This window comes from Gallus gallus, chromosome 2 (genome assembly GCF_016699485.2).
Source record: "Gallus gallus isolate bGalGal1 chromosome 2, bGalGal1.mat.broiler.GRCg7b, whole genome shotgun sequence".
Taxonomy (NCBI): domain Eukaryota; kingdom Metazoa; phylum Chordata; class Aves; order Galliformes; family Phasianidae; genus Gallus; species Gallus gallus.
Genome location: NC_052533.1, coordinates 8,823,278 through 8,843,850, shown reverse-complemented (window position 1 = coordinate 8,843,850; position 20,573 = coordinate 8,823,278). Strand labels below are relative to the sequence as shown.

The following is a 20,573-nucleotide window of genomic DNA, read 5'->3' as shown; positions in this document are numbered from 1 at the left end:
ATCACTCCCCCAGTTTAATCAATTCATGTGGGCAAGGCAACTGACAATTTGCAACAGCATGAGATTAGAGGCTGCTTCCTTCCAATGTTATTGACGATACTTTCCTCCTCTCCCCCCGAAAGGAAGGGAAAAAAAAACATCAAAACTGTTCTCTGAGCTTCATATTCTTTACTTTGATTGGAGTTCAAAAGCCTCATTTCATTGAATATATACAAATGTTTTATTCAAAGAGTTAAAATACAAAGAATGCAGCAGACATCTTCAGGAAACTTTTGTCTTTGACTGAGGGTAGACAAGAGCAGATGCAGTCTTCAGGGACTGCCAGCTGCCATTTCAGAGGACAAGGGTAAGATGTGCATGGATTGAAGCTGTTTTGAGGCTGTCTTTAAGCATTCCTAGACCAAGCTTTAGCTGGCCCTGGGATCAGGAGATCATCACAGTAACTTGGAGCTCCAGGAAATTTGTATCCCACATATAAAATCATACACAGAGGTTCAACTCCAGGGCTTCGGTGCTTCTTTTGCCTGTTTTTATAGCACATTGGATGAGTTCTGTTTGGTCAAGCCTTGATGTGATAGCAGAAGCTGAGAGGTTTAGAAGCAAGTGCAGGAGCGTAGGGCATTAACAGGAACTGAGATACTGTTTTCCTTTAAGTGCTTGGTGTTAATTTGTATTGCTGCAAGAAATGGAACTGCAACATTGCTAGGTATGGTTCTAAGCCAGATTCGGAGCTGGCAGCAGCACGGATGCTGTATTTTTACTCAACAAACAACTATGGACTTCTGCAAGTTGCCCAGAAGTCTATGTGGGCACAGTCTAACTGGTTTTGGTACACAGATTTGTTTGGTTGAGGGGTAAAATCTGAAATGCATTTATATGCCTGTTGCAATTGCATTTCTGGATTACAGTATAGACATTCCCTTAATTACAGTGATGAGGCAAGTGTTAGATCAAGTAGTGTTGGGAATGGAGAAGCCGAGATATTCCACCAACATACCTGGCAAGATATTTACTTTGTTTGGATGCACCACACTGCTGCAGGGAGAGGGTCTCTACTGACACAACATTAGCTCTTCTGGTTTTACAGGGGGTTCTAGTCTGGTCTCTCCATCCAGCACTCAAGGATATTTTCTCCTACAAGGTTAGAAGATATTTTCTTTTATATAGCTTTCCCAGACTCAAGAGGTTTGTCCAGTAAAAGAAGTCACACGATGAAATGAATTTCTTCAGGTTGTCCCCCTGTCTCTTACAGAGGTATTCATGTGCTCAGAGATATGTAAGTACACAAATGTTTGTCTCGGCTTGGACAAGCACCCATGATCTTTCATCGCCATAGAAAACTGCCAACAGAAACTGTTAAGCTCCACTTCATTGTGGTGGGAATGCTGCAGTGTGGGAAGGAGTGCCACAACCCACATTTGCGTAGACAACCTGTTAGCCCAAGGAAAGAGATGCTCCAGATGGTTTTGTGAGTTTGTTTAACTAACTCAATAGTCGTGCTTTTTGGAAGCAGTAGTTAAAACGTGTGTTTCCTGAAGGTTGGTGGGAAGAAATCACTAGTTTTCCAGCCTGTAGTTTAGAAGGATTCCCTGCAAACTGCTTCATTTCAAGAGAAATGAGATATCTTCAGGTTAGAGTAAATTTTTTGCTGATCTGGAATAGTTTTTGTACAGTGAGGTGGAATATAGGAGTGACAGAGACTTCCAGTGCTGTTCACCACCTCAGAAGCCTACCAAAATATTGTGTCAGGCCCTTGATTCTGCAGTATTTTCTGCACTGTGAGCAGGTCGCACTTGCTATTACTACTGCTGCTTGTTTGAGATATTTTCAGTTAGTGGATTTGGAGTAAAAACAAGTCTACTTTATTTATTCACTCTCCAAAAGTTCTGCTGTTTCTTTCCTCCAGAACATTGCCTTTCTACTTAAATAACATCAGTAATTACCATGTCAATACCATGATGTTGCTGGCGCACTCGTACCTCCCAATACTTGGGTTGGGAGAGCACTGTGAACTGCAAGATGGGCACTAATAGCAGAGGCTCTAAACCGGAAGAGAATTTCTCCTCCCTGCATGTATGAGCTGTCTGGCAGAGGAAGAGTGCAGAATAAAGTAATTATATTTGAGCTTTGGGTAGGGAGGCTTCCAGCCATGTACATGTTGCTGGGTATCTCCAGCTTCTTGGTCAGCGGTCCAGCCTCCAGCTGGGGATCACTCAACCTTGCCTTAAGTCTAAATGAGTGCAGCAGAACGCAGTAAAAAATTCCCATTTCTAGACAATGAGCTGGCCACCTGCCCACATCTTCCTTGCTTTTAAAAAATGCTGCCCCCTCAAGAGCAGCTTTCCCTCTAGCATGTTGTGAAAACTGGGTTTAAATTGACGGCTTCACTATGCCTGGAAGAAGGTGAGGAGAACCAGCAGAGGTTTAATCCAAGTTTTTTCTGTAGCAATTTAATTTCTACATAGTGTCAGGCCAGACAAAATGAGTCCTTGGTAGAATTTGCAGGGTAAAAGTGAGGTAGAAATCTGTTTCCCTCCTCTCCGGAATAAAATAAAGTACTATGATAATAACTCTGCTATCGGCTGCTGAATGAAAGGCTTGCAATTACGGCACAAGGAGACCCTGACTGTGCAGAATAAAACTGTGATAATTACATCTGTCATATTTGTACTTAGTCCTCATTAAATTTCGGGAAAATCATCCAGTGGTAAATAATGTGCAATCTTTGCTTTTAAATCAGAGGTCATGAAAGTAAATGGGAATTCTGTTTTTCCTCATAGGGTGTCTGGGAGAGAAAAAAATCCCATCAACTACATTTAAAAACTCAGTTTGCTTATTACTGAAGACACCAGACTGAGGAATGTCATTAACGTGACAGTTTGTTCAAACACAGCATACAAATTTCATCACCAGGAATAGGCTCTGAAATTCATAATGGCATTCACAGCCAGATTTACTTCTTTCATTCCATTAGGGGTTTTAAAAGAAGGATGGAAAATTTGTTTGTTTTAAATTTTAATCCAAACATGAAGGTGAGGTCTCGTCTACCTTCTTTGGTTATAATGCTGAAATTTAAGTGATTACAAAGTTCAGAAGCATTTGGTGGATACACTTTTTTTTTCTTTTTTTCTTTTTTTTTTTTTTTTTTACTTTTATACACTATTTATGCCTTACAGAGTGCAGTAAATAGATGCAGGGGCATAGATTATATGGACAATATAAGCTCATTGAATCTGGAAACTACCCAGTACCTTGAATTCATACAAATTTTTAAGGCATTAATCAAAGTTCAACTTTCTTTCCATCATATTTAGTCTCCACTGGATCTCATTCTGAACTTATATGATATAGGAATATTTCAGCTCAGATTTAGATCAAGATGAATATGGTGTGGCAGAGAGTATATCTCACGCAGCGTTTTAGTGTGCGGAAAGTAAGGATTCGAGAATCTGAGATAGAAGTTACAGGGCAGGAATGAATCAATGTATGATGTATGTGAGAGTTTAAAATGGTCATCAATGCCTGTTGACACCTTTGCTTTTACTTCAGTTTCCAGTTTTATGAAGATTGCTTCACAAGGATCTATATGTACTGCTGTTGAATACAATAGGTTTGAGGATTTTCTCCCAGTATGTATTGATATTGTTGTACTTCATCAGCATTATCAGTGAGATCATGCAGCAGTGGGATTTCTAACTCATAAAAATACAGAATTATTCAGAGAAACAGAGCAACTGGAGAGTGGAGGTCTTGTATGAAAAACGAAGGGAGTCGTTTTTACTCTCCAGTAACGTAAATTTGTATTTTCTGCTCTGAGATACAGTAAATCAACTTTAATTAGGAGGAAAGAAAGAAATTACTGTAGAAAAGCACCAATATGCCACTAATATATCTAATAGTTAGGGATTGCTTTCTGTGGCACTTGTTTTCTAGCAGTAAGCATGAATGCTGATCCTGTTTGTTTCCATATGCATTTGGTAGTGACCAAAAGACCACGGTTAATATGGCCCCTTATAGTATTTGATCCTTGATTCCTTTTTTCCTTAACACAGTAACATGGAATCCCATACTGAAACATTATCACCAGATTTGCCTCTGTAGTATTACATCAGAAAATGAGATTTCCACCGCAGCATAACTGTTGTAATAATTGCACCTTTTTTCTTGTGAAAAAAAGGCTGTTCCACCAATTCTGATGCAAGTCATGTGAATGTTGTGCTTTGATGGGAACATAAAGAGAAAAATCTTGCTTTTTTTGAACAATTACTGTTAGGATGTTTTCTGAAGGCTTTTCCTAAGTAAAATATTAGCAAGCGGTTGATTTTCTCTTTCGTAATACTTGGTAATATGAAGCCTGCTGTTCCCTATTCTTGGAGAATACATTTTCTGCTTTATTTTGTGATGTGAGAAATCTGAGGGATCCTTGACTCAAAAAAAAAAAAAAGCCCTTTACTTGATCCTTGGTTAGTTAGTTTAAAACCTGCTAAGGACTATTATTTCTCTATTCAAACTCCTGCTAACTTTGATAGATTAAGATGGCCTTGGTGACCTTGAGAGAATAAAAAAGACCATAACAAAAACATTGAACTGTCCTTTACAGTCACCTGCTCACATTAAAACTGAATGACCAGAATAGTGATTGGTTGCATTTGGCTCAAAATACATGGCCTTATAACAGTCCATAAAATAGAAAATTGATGAAACCAGGAATTTAATTTAATTAGTTTAATCTTTGCTCTCGCTTTTGTTCTGTTAAAGATCATTTAATAGTGTGATGGGGCTTTCTGCCATCTTCTATTTGCTCCAAGCAAGAAGAGTTTCTGCTCATAATTGTTTTCTGCACAACACAGTGTGCTTGGAATGTAATAATTGTAATTGTCTTTTGAATTATTGCTAAACTGCTGATACACTTCACTACTCTGTGCTTATTGTAATATTTGCCGTGTTCCAACAGCACCTTTGTGACAGAGGTTGATTAATGCTGAAATGCCAAGATTGGCCTATTCCTGAGTTAACCAGCTGAATGTTGACAAGTATTTCCTCCATGACAGCACTATTTGCATCATCCTTGATTTCTTCTGCCTTTGTTTTCTGGCATGTCTATGTACTAACAAATTTGCTTTAAGGATAAATTAAACTTTTATTTTTATAAAGTTTCACATGTTCACCATTGCTTATATTTCCAAGTCAGGCTCTTGAACTCACAGGCAGACAGGTGGCATCACTTTCAAGTGTGTGCACGCAGCTTACAGTAGTTTCCATGGGGAGTAGTACATCCTCGTTGGTTCAGGTTACTTTTTCTAAGCTAAGAGTTTTAGTTACAGTGTAGGAAAACATTTAAGTACATGATTAAATCCTATGGATCTCTGTGGGATTCAAAACAAAACAAAATATTTAACCATAGAGTCATCATATCATAGAATGGCTTGGGTTGGAAGGGGCTTCAAGGATCATCAAGCTCCAGTGCCCCTGCTGCAGGCAGGGCCACCTACTTCCACATTTAATACAAGACCAGGCTGCCCATAGAGAGAAATAACCTTTAGGCCTGCCTTTGCTTAATCACATCCGTTGCTGTTTTCAGTGCTCAATTCAGTGCCTCAAATGTAACAGAAAGCAAAGCGCACAAAAAGGTACCCAGTTTGAAATGGTTCGTAAGTTTCTTCTACTACTACTGCTTTCTGAAGAAAGTTATTTTCCCCCAATCTCAAAATACCCAGTAGTAAATGTCCTGCTATCAAAATTGCTTTTGTCAAGAGGCGAGGCTGAAATTTGTTCTGAGCAATTGCTTGTTGTGAAGAGTTGTTTGCTGATCAGGGAAGCATCTCAATGAAGCTCAGAATAAAATGATGGTATTATACACATTCTGGTCAAGGTTTCTGATAACCGTGGGTGGTGAATTAGAAGTAAGCTTTTATTCAGTGGCTTCGTTTTACCTGTGTTGTGTTGTCATGGAGAATTTTAATATCAAGTCCGGTTTAATTATACATCAGAAAATTAGAAGCATTAAAGGATGCTCTTCTTTTTTGCAACATTCATCATACTGTTGTTCTGTTAGAATAACTTACATCTGTTCTTTTATGGTTCTTCCCTCTTTTATGTTGCATATAATTATGAGGTGCCTTCTTTTATGCTGACATGTACCATCACTGAACATTTTGATAGGCTATGAATAAATTCAGGAGATGCCTGTTAATGCAAATGTGACTCACATTCATTCTTATTCAGATCTTTACTTATAGAACAGAATCATGCATTGAGACAAATTTTGCCTTCAGCTACACGGGTATAAGTTAACTCTTGCCGTTTTCAGTGTCTTTTTTCTTTATGTTCAAAGTTTTGTCTTGCCTAGTTCAGGGTCAGAATGAGTTTGTTTGTTTTGTAATCCCATCAGCAGATCTTCTTTTTCAGCAGAATGGCTCCTGTGATTTAGAACCAAGAAAACCACCCATCGGTTAGAAAACATTCATTGTAACACACTAATCCTATTTACTCTTCACGGCTTTGTTTCTTAGATTCTTTATTTTTTCTGCTCAGTGAATTTTCTGCTCCTTGAATTAAATGTTATAATTAAGGTCTTTAGGCAGAACTTCTTCTGTTGAGGGCAAATCCATGCATTTAGACAACTCAGCTAACCAGAAAAAGCCAGAAACTGAATTTATTCCCCATTTTTGCTTTTTTTTTTGAGTTACACGAGCCCTTGAGTGGCACAGTGGAAATGAAGAACGTTTTTAGATGTTTGGAGTATTCTTAACACTCAGCGTAGAAAAAATGTTTCAGATGGCTCTTAGGTTGCTATGAAACCACAGCCCTGGTCTCAAATAAATGCCTTTGTCAGCCACCATAAAATGATCTTACGCTGCGTATTGAAGACCTAGGACATTGCTCGTCATGCGTGCTGATATTCATGTGATAGCATCAGTCTTTCGTGGAAAAAGGTCTCTTCTGGGCATATAAATAGAAATTATTTGCTTGCCAATGAAGGATGGGGGGACATAACAGGCCTTTAGGAAGTCCCTTGCTAGTGCCCCGACATACTTTTTGTCTGTGACACAGCAAGGGATTTTCCTTCAACTAAATCCAGTCTGTATTCTCCTTCCTTATTTCAGATGGACCATGACCCCCGAAATCCAGCATTTATTGCCACCCAGGGCCCTCTCCCTGCTACTGTTGCTGACTTCTGGCAGGTAAGTTAAGCATCTCTTTGAAAGCTGATTTATTATTGGAAGCCATATGTTTTTTTGCATTCTCAAAATGCGGAGAGTGTAAAATCTGTTGTGCTTGAGTTACAATAGTTGCAAAAACCATAGCTGAAATAGCTTCTTCAAATCTCATGTATAGATATTAAAACCATTTATGAATGTGAGAAGCCCTTCTAAGGAAGAGTTGATCTAGAAATTATATGGAAAAACCTCTGGTCAATTTCTTCATATTTTAATGTCAAACTTAAGACCAGATCTCCATAACTAAACTGCTGTCAAGGAGTGAGTGATTTTCAGAGGTCTTGACTTTCTTAAGGGCACAGTCACACTTCAGTGTCATTCTCCAGATCAAAAAGGACCCAGCACAGTGTGTTGTGAATATTTGCACCAAAATCTGTTTCTCACATGCCCCAGTTCTCCAAAATGCTTACGTGCTCGTGCATTTTCCCTGCCACAGGTAGTTGAGTTAAATGCTGAGTTAATATCCTGCTACATGAAGTAAAATAGGTCCATACTTTTTTTTTGCTGGGCTATAGTAGTTACCAGTGCACAAAGAGGAGTTAGTTTGCATATAGCCCTTTCAACTGCTTACACAGATCTCCAGTGTGGATGTACACACGTGGCCAGGCTAAGTGCCTACATTACCTGCTGTATGTACTTCTTTGAAAGCATAAAAGTTTGCCTGAAAGCTTAGGGAAGCTGACTGGGGAGGAAGTGTTACAACTGACTTGTGCTTATTATCGACATGAGCATATGTTTTTATTTTATTTTATTTTGAAGAGAGAGACTAAGTACGTACTTCAGAAAAGCTGTTGTGGTTTAGGAGCTTCCACTGAGTTGAAATCACCTTCTGTCTTCATCTGCACCACTTGGTCTGTGATTATAAGTATCAATTGGACCCTACTAAAGAGAATTCTGTACGCATTTCATAGCACAATTCCCTACTGTTTCTGGGATAGAAGAGCAATCGGGAAGTTTTCAGAATGTTTGTTTGACTGTGAGTGTCTGGATATTTAAATGCTCAACCTGAGATATTTTAGGCCTTGCTTTTAGAAGTGCAGAACAAATGCATCAACCTGAAGTGAGTTGAGCTGCTGTTCGGGATTAAATTTTCAAGTAAATTGTGATTTTTGCCTTCAGAGTTTGTTAATTAGACACAGTTGAGAAGACTGATATTTTTTTCCTTGGTGAGAGCATTCCTTGTATCAGGCACGCTACCTGATAATGTGCTTCTTAAGTTAAAGAAGCAAAATCAAATACCATGTTAGCTCTTCTGCAGTGATATTTTAAGATCCCTTTTAATTGCATTTTCTTTCACATTTGTATATTTATATTTTGTATAATTTTACCTGTATCTTTGTCTTTACTATTGAGAAACTTTATGTTCTCATTTTTAAAGGAGATGTTCAAAGAACAAATTGAATAAAAGCATTTCAGCTGACACAGAAATCAGAATTAACCATACCGACATCGTGTAAAGGAGATATTTTGTTCTTCTCCTATTCTAATTTGAACAGTTAGACAACCTGTTTGCACAGACATAGTGGCCAAAGCTGAAACTTTATTTCTTTTCTCTGTGATCCAAGCTGCTTCCATCCAATTCTGTTCTTAAAGATCTCTTTCAACTTTATTTCTTCATGCTACTTACGACTTTATTTTTCTTCACTTTCCTTTTGCTCATTTCTCCTCCCTGCAGTCCATCGGTGACAGATCACCCCTTCTTCCCCACTAGATTTTCTGTACATAGCTCCAAGGAAACCATCTGGCCACCCTGGTTCAGCTCCTGCTCAAGTGTGGCTGTGTCCATTCTTGATGTGATATACTTTTATTGGTTTTTCTATTGGTTTCTACTGAAAAGTTTGTTTCTGCATTTTGATGATATCTGTCACTTCAACGTAACAATATGCCTATGTCTGGTTGTTCCATTACCCACTTTTTTTGGTCCCGTCAATGTCAGGTAAATCACACTCCAGCGTGTCTCAAGCTTTGTTACCCTGCCCAGGCTATTAACCAGGTGTGATAAACGAGCTAGGAGAGACTAACTCCTTGCATAGCATTGTATCCATAACTGCTGAAATGCAGTAAGTCCATTGCAAAAGTAAAAAGCCATTGCTTGAAGTTACTGCCCTTCATGTCCAGAAGCAGGAGCTGAGATTGCATTCATTTTTCACCTAACAGTAGCTATATAAAGTAAAGTAAGGGAAACTTGCCATGGAGAATAGAGTGTTAACTCCTTTCAGGGCAGAATCCTTTGATGTTTACTGGAATACAGTTTTCTTTAGTTTATTCAGATGGTGGTGCTGCCACCAGGGATTGTTTAAAGGTTCAATTATTCATTTCTGTTACGTCTTCTTAGTGGTTCTCCTCCCTCTCCCTCCTCCACTCAAATCAGCTGGTGCCAAGCTGGGCTGCTTTTTCCCCTTCTGCATGCTCAGTGGAGCAGTTTTCCAACTGATAGTAACAACAGTGACCAATTCCACAGTAGAGAGACCTGGGATCATTTGCCTTCTCCTTGTCTAAATGCACAGTGTCATGCTTCAGCAATTCCAACAGAGAGTCTTGGAGCTTGGCATCACTTTCATTGCCAGTATTTACTAGATCTATTGCTTCCTCTTTCTGCAGACAGAGACCTAAATCCTATTTGCACGGTGAGCACCAGCCACTCCACTTTTCCTTGGCTGTCAGGCTACCCCAGCAAGAAGCTAGTGTAATTGTTTCCACTCCTTTAAGCAGTTCAAGCTATTTTCAGGAAAACACTCATCTACAAATAGTTGTTTAACTTGAAAGTATAAAACAATTTCTTGGCATTTACAGCACAACTAATATCCATCATGGAATCCAGACTGCTCCTGACCTATCTTAATTAGGTTCAATGCTTAATTCCAGACACTCCGTTTCTGAACTTAGTTTCTCTTAAACCTGGATTGAATTCTTCTACCAATCAGACATTGTACTTATTTTGTGGATTTTATGTTAGACCGACATTTTGGTGGTCTGATGGACCAAATGCATGTTACCAGAGGGATAAAGTTTTGTAGATGCTGCTGAATCTTTTTCCAATGTAGATGTGTGAAAACGGAACCCAGTTCCTTAGCTCCAGCACTGATCTGCAGTGCTTGTTCTTGTGCATCTCTATTTTTTCTGTATTATCATGTGGTCACTTGCATTCATTATCTCTGTTTAAGACTAAATTCATTATTTAGTTTTGGATAATCTTTTTTCCTAGTTCTATCATCAGGCCTCTCTAAAACCAGGTATGTTGATCCAGTGCCCAGTATTTTTTGTATAAGTGCTGTTAGACACTCAGCAGTTAAACTCCTATTTACTGCTTTCACGTTGCCCAGATCTGATAGGAGATCATGGTCAGTTCAGTGTCTTCTCTTTCCCAATGTGTGCAAAGCTTTTTAATTACTCATTGATGATGCTTTATCCAAGCTTATCTTGTTTAGCACTGATAAGCAGATCCAGACCTAGTACCCAATGAGGCTGAAAGACGACTAGTTTCAATCTTCTCACTATTTTTTCAAATATTGTTTTTGGTAAGATTGAGGAAGAAGAACAAGTATTGTTCTTCAGTACCATTTCACTTGGGCCACTAGAACTGCTGATTAGATGTAGCATTTTCTGTACATGTTCCTGTTCATTTAGGTTTTAATGTTAACCAGAGAGAGATTTGCTTACTGGAAGTTTTTCTTTCAAAGAAGCAGTCTTTGAGCTAGAGATACCCCACACTCCATATGTGGATTATTTTCAAATATTTTTCAAATCAACCTGAGGTCATAAAAAGAATAGTGCTAAAAAAAGTGCCTTGCTATGGCTTTTCTGATGATGCAAAGCCACTTCAGGCATCAGACTTCCCTCCAGTCCACCTCTCCAGCTCTTTATATCCTTACCATAGCTCCTGTCAGCCAGCCCCAAGTTAGTTCCAACTTCCCTGGTTTACCTTTTTCTTTGAAAACTTTCTAGCCTGCAGCAGATGTGTTGTCAGTCACCTCATTGATCTGTTTTGCCACAGGGCTTCCTAATCTGTCTGGATTCCCTGTGTTTGCAGCTCAACCAGAGATTTCATCTCTGCCTGCATGTCATCTCTTAGACTGTTCTGGAAATTTTCCAGCCACTACTTAATTAATTTTGAAAAGCCTCCAGCTGATTTAGGCCTTCTTTTAATTTCATCTGGTCTTGTTTTCATCTCTTTTTACCAATTACTATTTCTGAGATATACCTCATTCATTGATTCTATTTTGGTTCAGTGGGAATTCCACCTCACAATTCCCTTTCTTGAAGACTGGATGACTCTTCTCACACGGTTTTAATCCATTTTTACCTGAGTGGTTAAGCAATTTGCCAGGTCTGTGTGTTGTTTTCTTCTCTGCTGGAAAGAAAATTCATCATCAGGACAGGGTTTTGCTTTGATACAGTTCCATTTTATTTACAAAGGAAGTACAGAGTTTTATTTCTTTGAACAGAAATAAACAGAGGCAGAATCAAATAACAGGTAATAAATTCTTTTTTTTCCAAACCTCATTCACCCAGTGTTTTGCCCCCACCCTTTCTTCCAGCTTTTCTTCTACCAGGATCACAATGCTAGTTTGTCGGCTGTGCCAGTGGTTTCTTTATTCCTTTTACATGTTTTTGCATCTTATTTTGATTAATCATCTTGCCTTTATTAATGCCTCTCTGCATTAAGCATATCAGTTTCTGGTAAAACTCATGGGTCCATATGCTTTGTGTTTCATTTGTTTTTGATGATAACTTCTGTAATTTCAGTTATCAAGCTCCTTAAAAGACTTTGCTTGTTTCTTGCATTTATCTTGAATGAAAGGTGATGATTTTGTCCAGCAGCTTCAGTGAGATTTCACTCAGCTCTTTCACATAGCACTATTAAAATTCAACATCTCTTTGAACATAATTCAAAAGAAAGAGGATGTAGAACATTTCTGATCTGTAACAAGTTTTCGCAGCAGGAGTTCCATGTTGTGAATAATTCTGGAGGCATAAAATTTTATTATTTTCCGTATGTGCTGGGTTATAATTCCATGAAGTATTTGACATGAAGTACATGTCTTAACTTTTAAAATATTCTAAGACCAGGGATAATATGCAAGAAACTGTCCTAGGAGTTTGGATATTTAGAGCTGACTGAAAAAAAAAAATGTTCTTAATTACGCCAGTTCTATAAATTGCATGTCTAATAAAGTTCATTGCCTCCAAATGGGGATTTCTGTAGGAGGCCGTAATCTTTTCTATTCTGGAAAATACAGTCTTATTCTTCTTTTAGAATTGCTAGTATCCCACATTGTGCCTCGCTTTCATAAATCTGCCAACATCTGTGCTTCCCCTTGTTGGGGAGAAGCTCACCTTCACTTCTTTTTGATTTTCTTTTACCACAATAGGTGAAATAGTGAGAGGGATGAGGCCATCCCTGCCAAACGGCCTACTGTATGCCTCTTTGTTACCTTGGAAAATCAAATCAGATATGATACTTATCTACACAAGTATTTGTTGTCTTTTTGTGATTTCCTGTATCCATGACCTACATAATCAGCAAAGTATATGAGCACCATATACCTCTATGAAAGGAATAGAGAAATATGACTTACCTAAATTTGCAGAGAAGCAATAAGGTTAAAAGCATGTGCAACAATAAGCCATGAGGCAAAATAAAGTCAGCACTTGTAGTTTGGACCAGAAAATTGCCAATCTTTTACCTGAAAGGTGTGTAGCTCATGCAGGATATTTCTCCCAGAGCCTTATCCCTGGAGATCTGGCAATGATGGTATCACACGTGAACAACTCTGGGTCCATCACAGAATGAGGACAGAATGCAGGTATTGACCCTTTCAGATTAGGATATTCTTTCAGGAAGAAAAAAGAACTTTCACCTATGCATTCTGAATCAACCCCATGCTTTTCATTACTACATCTTTCCTCTACTATTGGCTAATACATGAAATATTCTTGAAATTGAGACTATACTTCACTCTTCTTTTTGAGGACAAGACTACTGAGTGGAACAGAGGTTTATACTGCTGTGATTGGGGCATACAGCTGCTCCTTTGATTATTTTCCATTTTTATTGCATGAGTATTAAATTAAAGTGCAGAAAGAGTCCCAAGACCAAAGCCCTGATTTGAGCCCATGGAGTTCAGATGCCATTAGCTTTTCATTGCACCCAGTCTGCATTTCTTATTCTAAAATTACTTTTATAATAACATTTCTATCCATATTCAAGAGTATATTGTCAGACAGTTCAAAATTTGACCGTCATTTTCCTCCCAGATCATACCAGCATGTTAAGAGCACAATCCTTGAATTGCAGTCTTGAAGATAAGATAAATCCATGTGTGTCTTTTTTGCCAATACTTGCTTTTCTCTTCCAGTTTTGTAGTTCAGAAAAACAAAAAGAAAATAGTGTCTGTTGATTGTTTCCTGTGCAAAAAGGATTAGTCATCAGGATCTTCAAGGGAAAATCCCTATGGACAGAAGTCCATGTGTCTGTAGCTTAATGAGTCTCCATGCAAAATCCATGTTCCAGGACTGTGGGTTGAGTAAGCACAGCTATTGCAGACCCTCTCCTGATCTAATTGCTGGTTTGCATGCTCCCAGTTCAGCATGTATTTTGAATGCTGAAATTAATTTAGAGACTAAATTATTTTTTGGTATTTTGTTCTTCTGTGCAGAACGTGGTGCTTTCAAGCAGTTTTGGCTCCAAAGTTTTATTTTCCTTGCCTGGGAAGGGACTTTCTGCATGTCTAATCAGTTTTCACCTTCAGAAAGAAGAGCAGATGAAAAGACACAGAGTAATTCAATGTGTAAAATATGCATATTTTAATTTAATAAAAGAAAAACAGCAAGGGAGAGAGAGGCACAGAACAGTAGCCCCTAGAGCTCTAGTAACTTATCAAGCTACGTGAAATAAAATACAGCATTAGGAATTCCATAAGCGTTCAGTACAGGAGTGTGCGCTTACCATGCTCGCGTCTAATTACGGCTCAGGTCAGAGGAGGTACTTAGAAGTGGTTCTTTTAAAAATTCTGTCCCTTTAATTTTTATATTCCATCTCTCAAATGCTAAAGTGAGAAGTTAATTTCTGGCCGTTTTGGTGGGACTGTCCCTATTTAGAGTGGTTTTGTCAGCACTGCAATAATAAGGGAAGCATTTAAATATTTAAATTATTTACTCATTAGGCTTGAGTTGTCAGTCTCCTGTGAAGAAGAAGAGTAGTTCAAGTTTCTTGGGTGCAGCAGAAGTTACTGCAACACACGCAGCCATCTTGAGTTTGCCCTTCTCAATGGTTTCCAAAGAAGTGTTGCTGTGAGAGCAGAAATGTAGCACACGTGGTGTATAGAGCAATTTGCATTCACTTCATATTTTAAAATGCCTTTTAAACTGCTATTTTTAATTAAACATAGGTTATTGATAGCTAATTGTTAAAACTACAGATCTACTGAGCTGTTTGGCACACCTATGGATTTGTAAATGCACACCCTGTCTTTGTCAGATTTGACTCTTCTTCATATCAAAAAGACGTCGTTATCAACCAAAACATTTTGCAAAAAGTTTGATTTTCAATGGCACCCAACCAAAATTCTAAATCCCCCCAAATACTTCTGCAGTTAAAAGCCCCCTCCCTTTTCTTTCAAATCCATTTAAAAAAATTGGGTGTTGGTTTTAAAATATTCCATAAGATGCCATTTTCCAACTGCTTCCATTCAACACATTTCCTATTTCTAGTGGAGAACCTGAAAGAAATCACAGTGCATAGGATGCATATAATCTATTCATGTAAGGTTTAATACCTTACTTTGTTGTTGTTTTAGGAATTGTTTTTATCCATGTTGATTTTTGATCATCATTAGAAATTGTTTGGTTTTTGTTTGTTTGCTTGCTTATCCAAACAGCTGCAGTTACCAACTATTTGGAGAGTTAAAAGACTGATTCTGGACATCTCTTTCAAAACACGACTGGTGTGGTTAAAATGATATTTTTAATTAACAGACTGTATTTAGTTGATAATCCCAGTTATTTTCTACTTTTAAATCATCACATTGTAGAGCCTTTTTCACTAGTCCCAGTCAAAAGAACAGTGCCGAATGGAACATCTATCTTGTCATTTCCCCATCACTAAAATAAAGAAGAAAGTGGCTAGAAAGAGGGTTGGATCTATCACTATGAATTGAAGCTTCAACATGATCAAGTTTCTGAAAAAAAAAAAAAAAAGAGAGAGAAGAATTCATATTAGCCATCTAATTTACAAGCTAGTAAAGAACACAATTTTAAAATATACGTACTAGCTTTCAAAAGCTGGTGTTTTATTGGATTTGTGGTTGCTGTAGCAGTGATTCTCCTATTTGTGACTTATTTGAAAAAGCAATTCTGTGCTCCTTTGCAAGTAATTTATACTGAACTTAATTCCTCCCAACGCAGAAGTCCTTTTTGTGGGACTGGCACACTAGATAGCCACAGCATGGGGTCTCTACACGTGGTAGGTTTCATCAACAGGGAATCCCGCAGATGTCAAACGCACTCACTGCTCGTCTTTGGGCTGCGGGATTCAGCCTTTAATTTGCAATAAATGGAAAGGAATGGCATTTTTCTTGTCTGAGAAATGTTTTGAGAATGATGCGTACAGCAGAACCTCATTAGAGATACTTAACATAGCATGTAGGCTGAAGGTAGACACGTCACACAAAATTATTCAGTCTTTCCTTTGCAGCAAAGTGTTTGTATTAAAACTCTGTGGTGAGCTCCTCTACGTAACTCAGACTTTATCTCTTCCATTTGGAAGTCTCTATTCAACATTTCTTCTCCTCCGAGTATCGCTGTAAATTACAAACATGAAACTACCTGTGCTAAGTGATCTAACGTTTGGTTTTATATGGTTCTTTGCCTAACAGTAGTTAACACTTAGAGTCTAAGACTTAATTTTGCGAGGCTTCACACAGATACCTAAAAAGAAAAGCCTCTGCTCTGAGAACCTTACATTCTCTTTATTCCTATATCGCATGCAGTGGCTTCCTGTGTATTATGCAATCATACAAAGTTCAGAACTATGTAAATTATTGTGAATCTGCAATGGAACATCCTTCCTTCTCTGGATCCAGTTGAAATGTCCCTTTGGTAACCAAAGACACTTCCGAGAGCTTGTGGAGCACTGTATAGCCTGAGGTTATGCTACCATCATGACAGAGACAGTCACTAGGGCCACATTCTAGCAAATGGCCATATCCACACCCTCTAAAGCACACCTGAGTGCTGGGCGGTTGGAGCTGTTCCTGAATCCACCACCAAGTTACAGATGGGGCAATGGACTGTATGAAACTGTGAACTGCCTTTTATCCATCCCTCTTCTGCTTCATTTGGAAAGCAATCCAAGTAACAGCCTAATGGTCTAATATTTAAGTTATTAAGGAGGAAAAAAGAGCAGTAGTGCTCCAGTCACAGCCTGTGACTCTTGCTGAATATCCCATCCCAACGGTAAGCACAGGAGATGCACTGACAATTGCTTGAAACAGGCATGTTGCTGCTAGATTGCGTTACCTCCTTGGTTTAGTAGATTTGACTTTGACATTTTCGCTCTATGACCGAAAAGAAATATTGTACTCCAGAGTAACTTTCAAATTGTTTGTTTAAATTAACTTTCATTTGGATTTATGCTTAATGAAATCTTCGGAGATGCAGACAGCCCCTGTCTAATGAAATGCTGTGTCTTTGAACCAATGAACGGGGCTGCCAAACTGTAAGGATTCCTCTCTAAACGAGTGGGCTTTTATAATGTTACACTTGGGTGGCACAAGCAGAGTGCTCGATGATTAGTTTATGGTCTAGATCATTGTATTTTTATTACACTCATAAAAACTGTGTTTCTCCTCATTTTCGTAATGGCTTCAATGAGCTTCTATACCTTCTAGAGGCACATTAAATCGTTATGTGATGAAAGTACTGATTTAGTGGGGCTGGTTTTAAAGTAAGATACATGTTTTGAATTCTGATCGTAGTCTGATTGCTGATTCAAAAAAGGTGAAACTATGACAGAATGAATGAAATCTGTATCGTTTTCCTTACATGCAGAGAAGGTTGCCAGCTGTGGCCCAAAAGGCATGCAGAGACAAGATATAAATGATGAATCCACATCAGTCTATAAAATAAGTTATCCATCGATTTAAAGTATTTTGCAGTTCTTGCAGCACTGTCAGTTTTTAGCAGGAGGGTGGGTGGATGGATTATGGATATTTTGATTTTTAAAATCTTTTCAAGGGGGAGAAAAGGAGAATTAAGATTATTTTTATTCTTTGTGTTCAACTGCAATTTTTTTTCCTGTGGTTCTGTCCAAAATTATAAATAGGCCTATTCTGTGCAAACCCTACATCAATTTCACTAAATAATTCTAAGCTGTTTTTAAAAGTTGTTTCAATTATGTTACAAAATGGGGAAAAAATGAGCAAGAAAAAATGTTATTTGTTCCTATATATTCAAACTATTCTTAAAAGAGAAGACAACATCATTATCCATGAATAGGAAACCTTTTTATTTTCTATGTAATTAAAAAAAAATAATCCTTGAATTGAATGTATCATCTCATCTTTGCACAGTTTAGACAAAGGCCTTTTTTGTTTACAAAATTTACATGTCAATACAGTCGCTTATAAATATTTCTGTGAAATAAACATAACCCTTCACAAAAAGAGCCGTTTACTCTTCATTCAGTAATTTCATATGCGAGCAAAAAGACAATGAAAGTTGTATGCAAATACAACATCAATGTACGGCGTAATAATAACAGTTTTTAGTGATTATGCTGCTTGGTATTAATTCATAGGAGCCTTTTTGTTCAGCCATGGGTTGTGTTTGCAACAGAGATGCGCCAGACCAGAGCATCTCAGCTTGCTCTTCTGTTGGTGTGAGGCAGCCGCAAATCCTTCGGCTGAGATTCCTGTGCTCTGCTCTGAATTATTAGTCTGAATTATTGAGAGATCATGCTGTTGGTGAAGATACAGCTCCCCTTCATTTTTGCTGTACCTGTGCTCTGAGAGGGCACGGTCTGCAGCATGGGTTGGGCTTCCCTTGTATTGCCAGGAGAAAAAAAAAGGAAGAAATGTTAAGAAGGGAAGGAAAGGGTCAGGGAAAGAGAGAGAAAGTGAAAGAAAAAGATAGAAACAAAAATAAAACAAGAAGGAAGGAGGGAGCAGAAAGAAACAGAAGGATGAAGGAAGAATGAAGTATTGCACATTTGCAATAATTCTTTTCTAATTATGGGAAAGGGTGATTTCTCCATCCAAAGTGTTTCTGGAAGAAGAGATTTGGTCAGTTTTTTTTTTTCTTTGCCCTTTACTTATTTCCTTGTTATTGTTGAGATGCAACTTTTGTTGCCTCTTATGCCCCTTTCAGCAATGCAGCAGTTCTGTAGCTTTGGCTGTGTGGGAAACTGAAAAGAATCAGAGATGAGGACACATACAGGTTTCAGCAAATGCGACTTTAGCAGGTCAACACGCTGCTAATGGCATATCTGTGCTCCTTGGGTATTCAGTATCAAACACCAAGGAGCTGCATGTTTTGCAAGCATTGTTCAATGCTTCCTTTGTGAATCTAAAAGTTTGATAGAAAAGCATTTGAACGCAGTACCAGGAACAAGGAGAGGTTTTACAGAAGACTTGAATTGAAATCACTGGAAATTCTTTAATATTTCATGGATGCCTGCAAAATATGGTGCCAGTTTATTCAGGGATTTGAAAGCAGCTGCAGAGTAAAAGTGTCTAATGAAAATGAAATAAATTTCCTGTGAATGGAATAAATTTTGATTGTGTGTCTGAGTGCAGTAATTATACATGTCACGCAGTAATTAGGCAGTCACAGTGTGGCTATGGTGTCTTTCTTTGTCTGCAGATGGTCTGGGAGAACGGCTGTGTCGTTATTGTCATGCTGACACCTCTCACGGAAAGCGGAGTCAAGCAGTGCTACCACTACTGGCCCGACGAAGGGTCAAACCTCTACCACATCTACGAGGTACTGAAACAAAGCACTGGGTGTAAGTGGGACAGGAAGAGTATGGCTTCATTTCATACAGGGCAAAATGCCGTTTCATCTGGTCTAAACTGTACATGTTAAGTAGCCCCGGCGTGTCTTCAAGTAGTCTTAGATTTGCCAGAAATTTGGGTGGTTTTAATTGCCTGGTGGCTTTCACTTAGTAACATCATGAACTGAGTGTTACAGGGAAACAAGGACAATGATTTTGTCTTTAAAACAGTCTTGCAAGTGGTTGATATACAGAAGCATGTATTTATATTTTATAGGACTAATAGCAATTTTAGAACTAGTGAATTGTGCCTTAGGAAAGCCATATGTATATGTTTATAGAAAAGCTTCCATATAGCTTTCGTAATTAATGCTATCTATTTTTACCATTTGCCTCAGTCACAACAGTAAATACACGTTTTTATTTTCTGCTATACATTGCTAGCCCAAAATACTGTGTCATCAGTTTTGTTGAAATGTAGCCTTGACAATGGCTGTCATGTTTTTCCAGCTGTCTGGCTGAGCAGAGGAAGAAAATAACACCATAATGCCAAATACAGATAGGAAAATATCAAGAACTATTGCTATTTAAACTAACGAGTGAAAAAGCTTCCTTTCTGAAAAGACCAACTCTGAAAATAAGTTCTGTTTTTATGCCTATTTTTCTACATAGGTGAAAAGTTGACTTTTAACTTCTCACATGAATTCCTTTGTGAGATTTCTGAGACCACTCCGGGTGGGCTGAGCAATGCATGGTGGGCATATCTGTGTGCACAGCATCTGGCAGTCTGGTGTATTTTTAGGCAGTGCCTTTTGCATTCATACAGTGTCAGGTTTCAATTTCGTGTTTTTTCCTTTTGCATTAAAACTACCAGCATTTTTTTTAATGTTTCCAATGAGATAGCAGAGGCAGCTAACCCCTTCCTGACACAACGCATTGCTAGAGAAAGTTATTTTCACAGCAATGCTCGATTTGATAATAAAATTTCCTGCAGTTCCTTCATCCAAGACATCTTACACCTGCAATTCTGAAGTTGTGGCTTGCAATTGGAATTCTTGATTTCCATTTGTTCTCTGGGGCGCAGGTAAACCTTGTCTCTGAGCACATCTGGTGCGAGGATTTCCTGGTGAGGAGCTTCTACCTGAAGAACCTGCAGACAAATGAGACCCGCACGGTGACACAGTTCCATTTCCTCAGCTGGAATGATCAGAGAGTTCCTGCTTCCACAAGATCACTACTGGATTTCCGCAGGTAAAGCACAAAGTGCAGAAGTTTATTTAAGGCAATTCAAATCTGAGGAACTAAACTTAAACTAGCTGTAATTCTAATAGTTCTCTTTTGGAAGGGCATCCTCAGCCTGT

The 20,573-nt window shown here is 38.3% G+C and overlaps 1 protein-coding gene across 2 annotated transcripts in view; it reads left to right on the top strand.

Annotated features, from left to right (window-relative positions):
* The window catches only part of PTPRN2 (protein tyrosine phosphatase, receptor type N2), a 622,865-nt gene that overhangs the window by 569,787 nt on the left and 32,505 nt on the right, over window positions 1–20,573 (top strand). For both annotated transcript variants that reach the window (XM_025148316.3, XM_025148315.3), the window contains exons 17-19: window positions 7,107–7,184; window positions 19,083–19,202; window positions 20,297–20,463. In XM_025148316.3, the coding sequence (XP_025004084.2) occupies window positions 7,107–7,184; window positions 19,083–19,202; window positions 20,297–20,463 (365 nt within the window). The remainder of the gene's footprint in view (window positions 1–7,106; window positions 7,185–19,082; window positions 19,203–20,296; window positions 20,464–20,573) is intronic.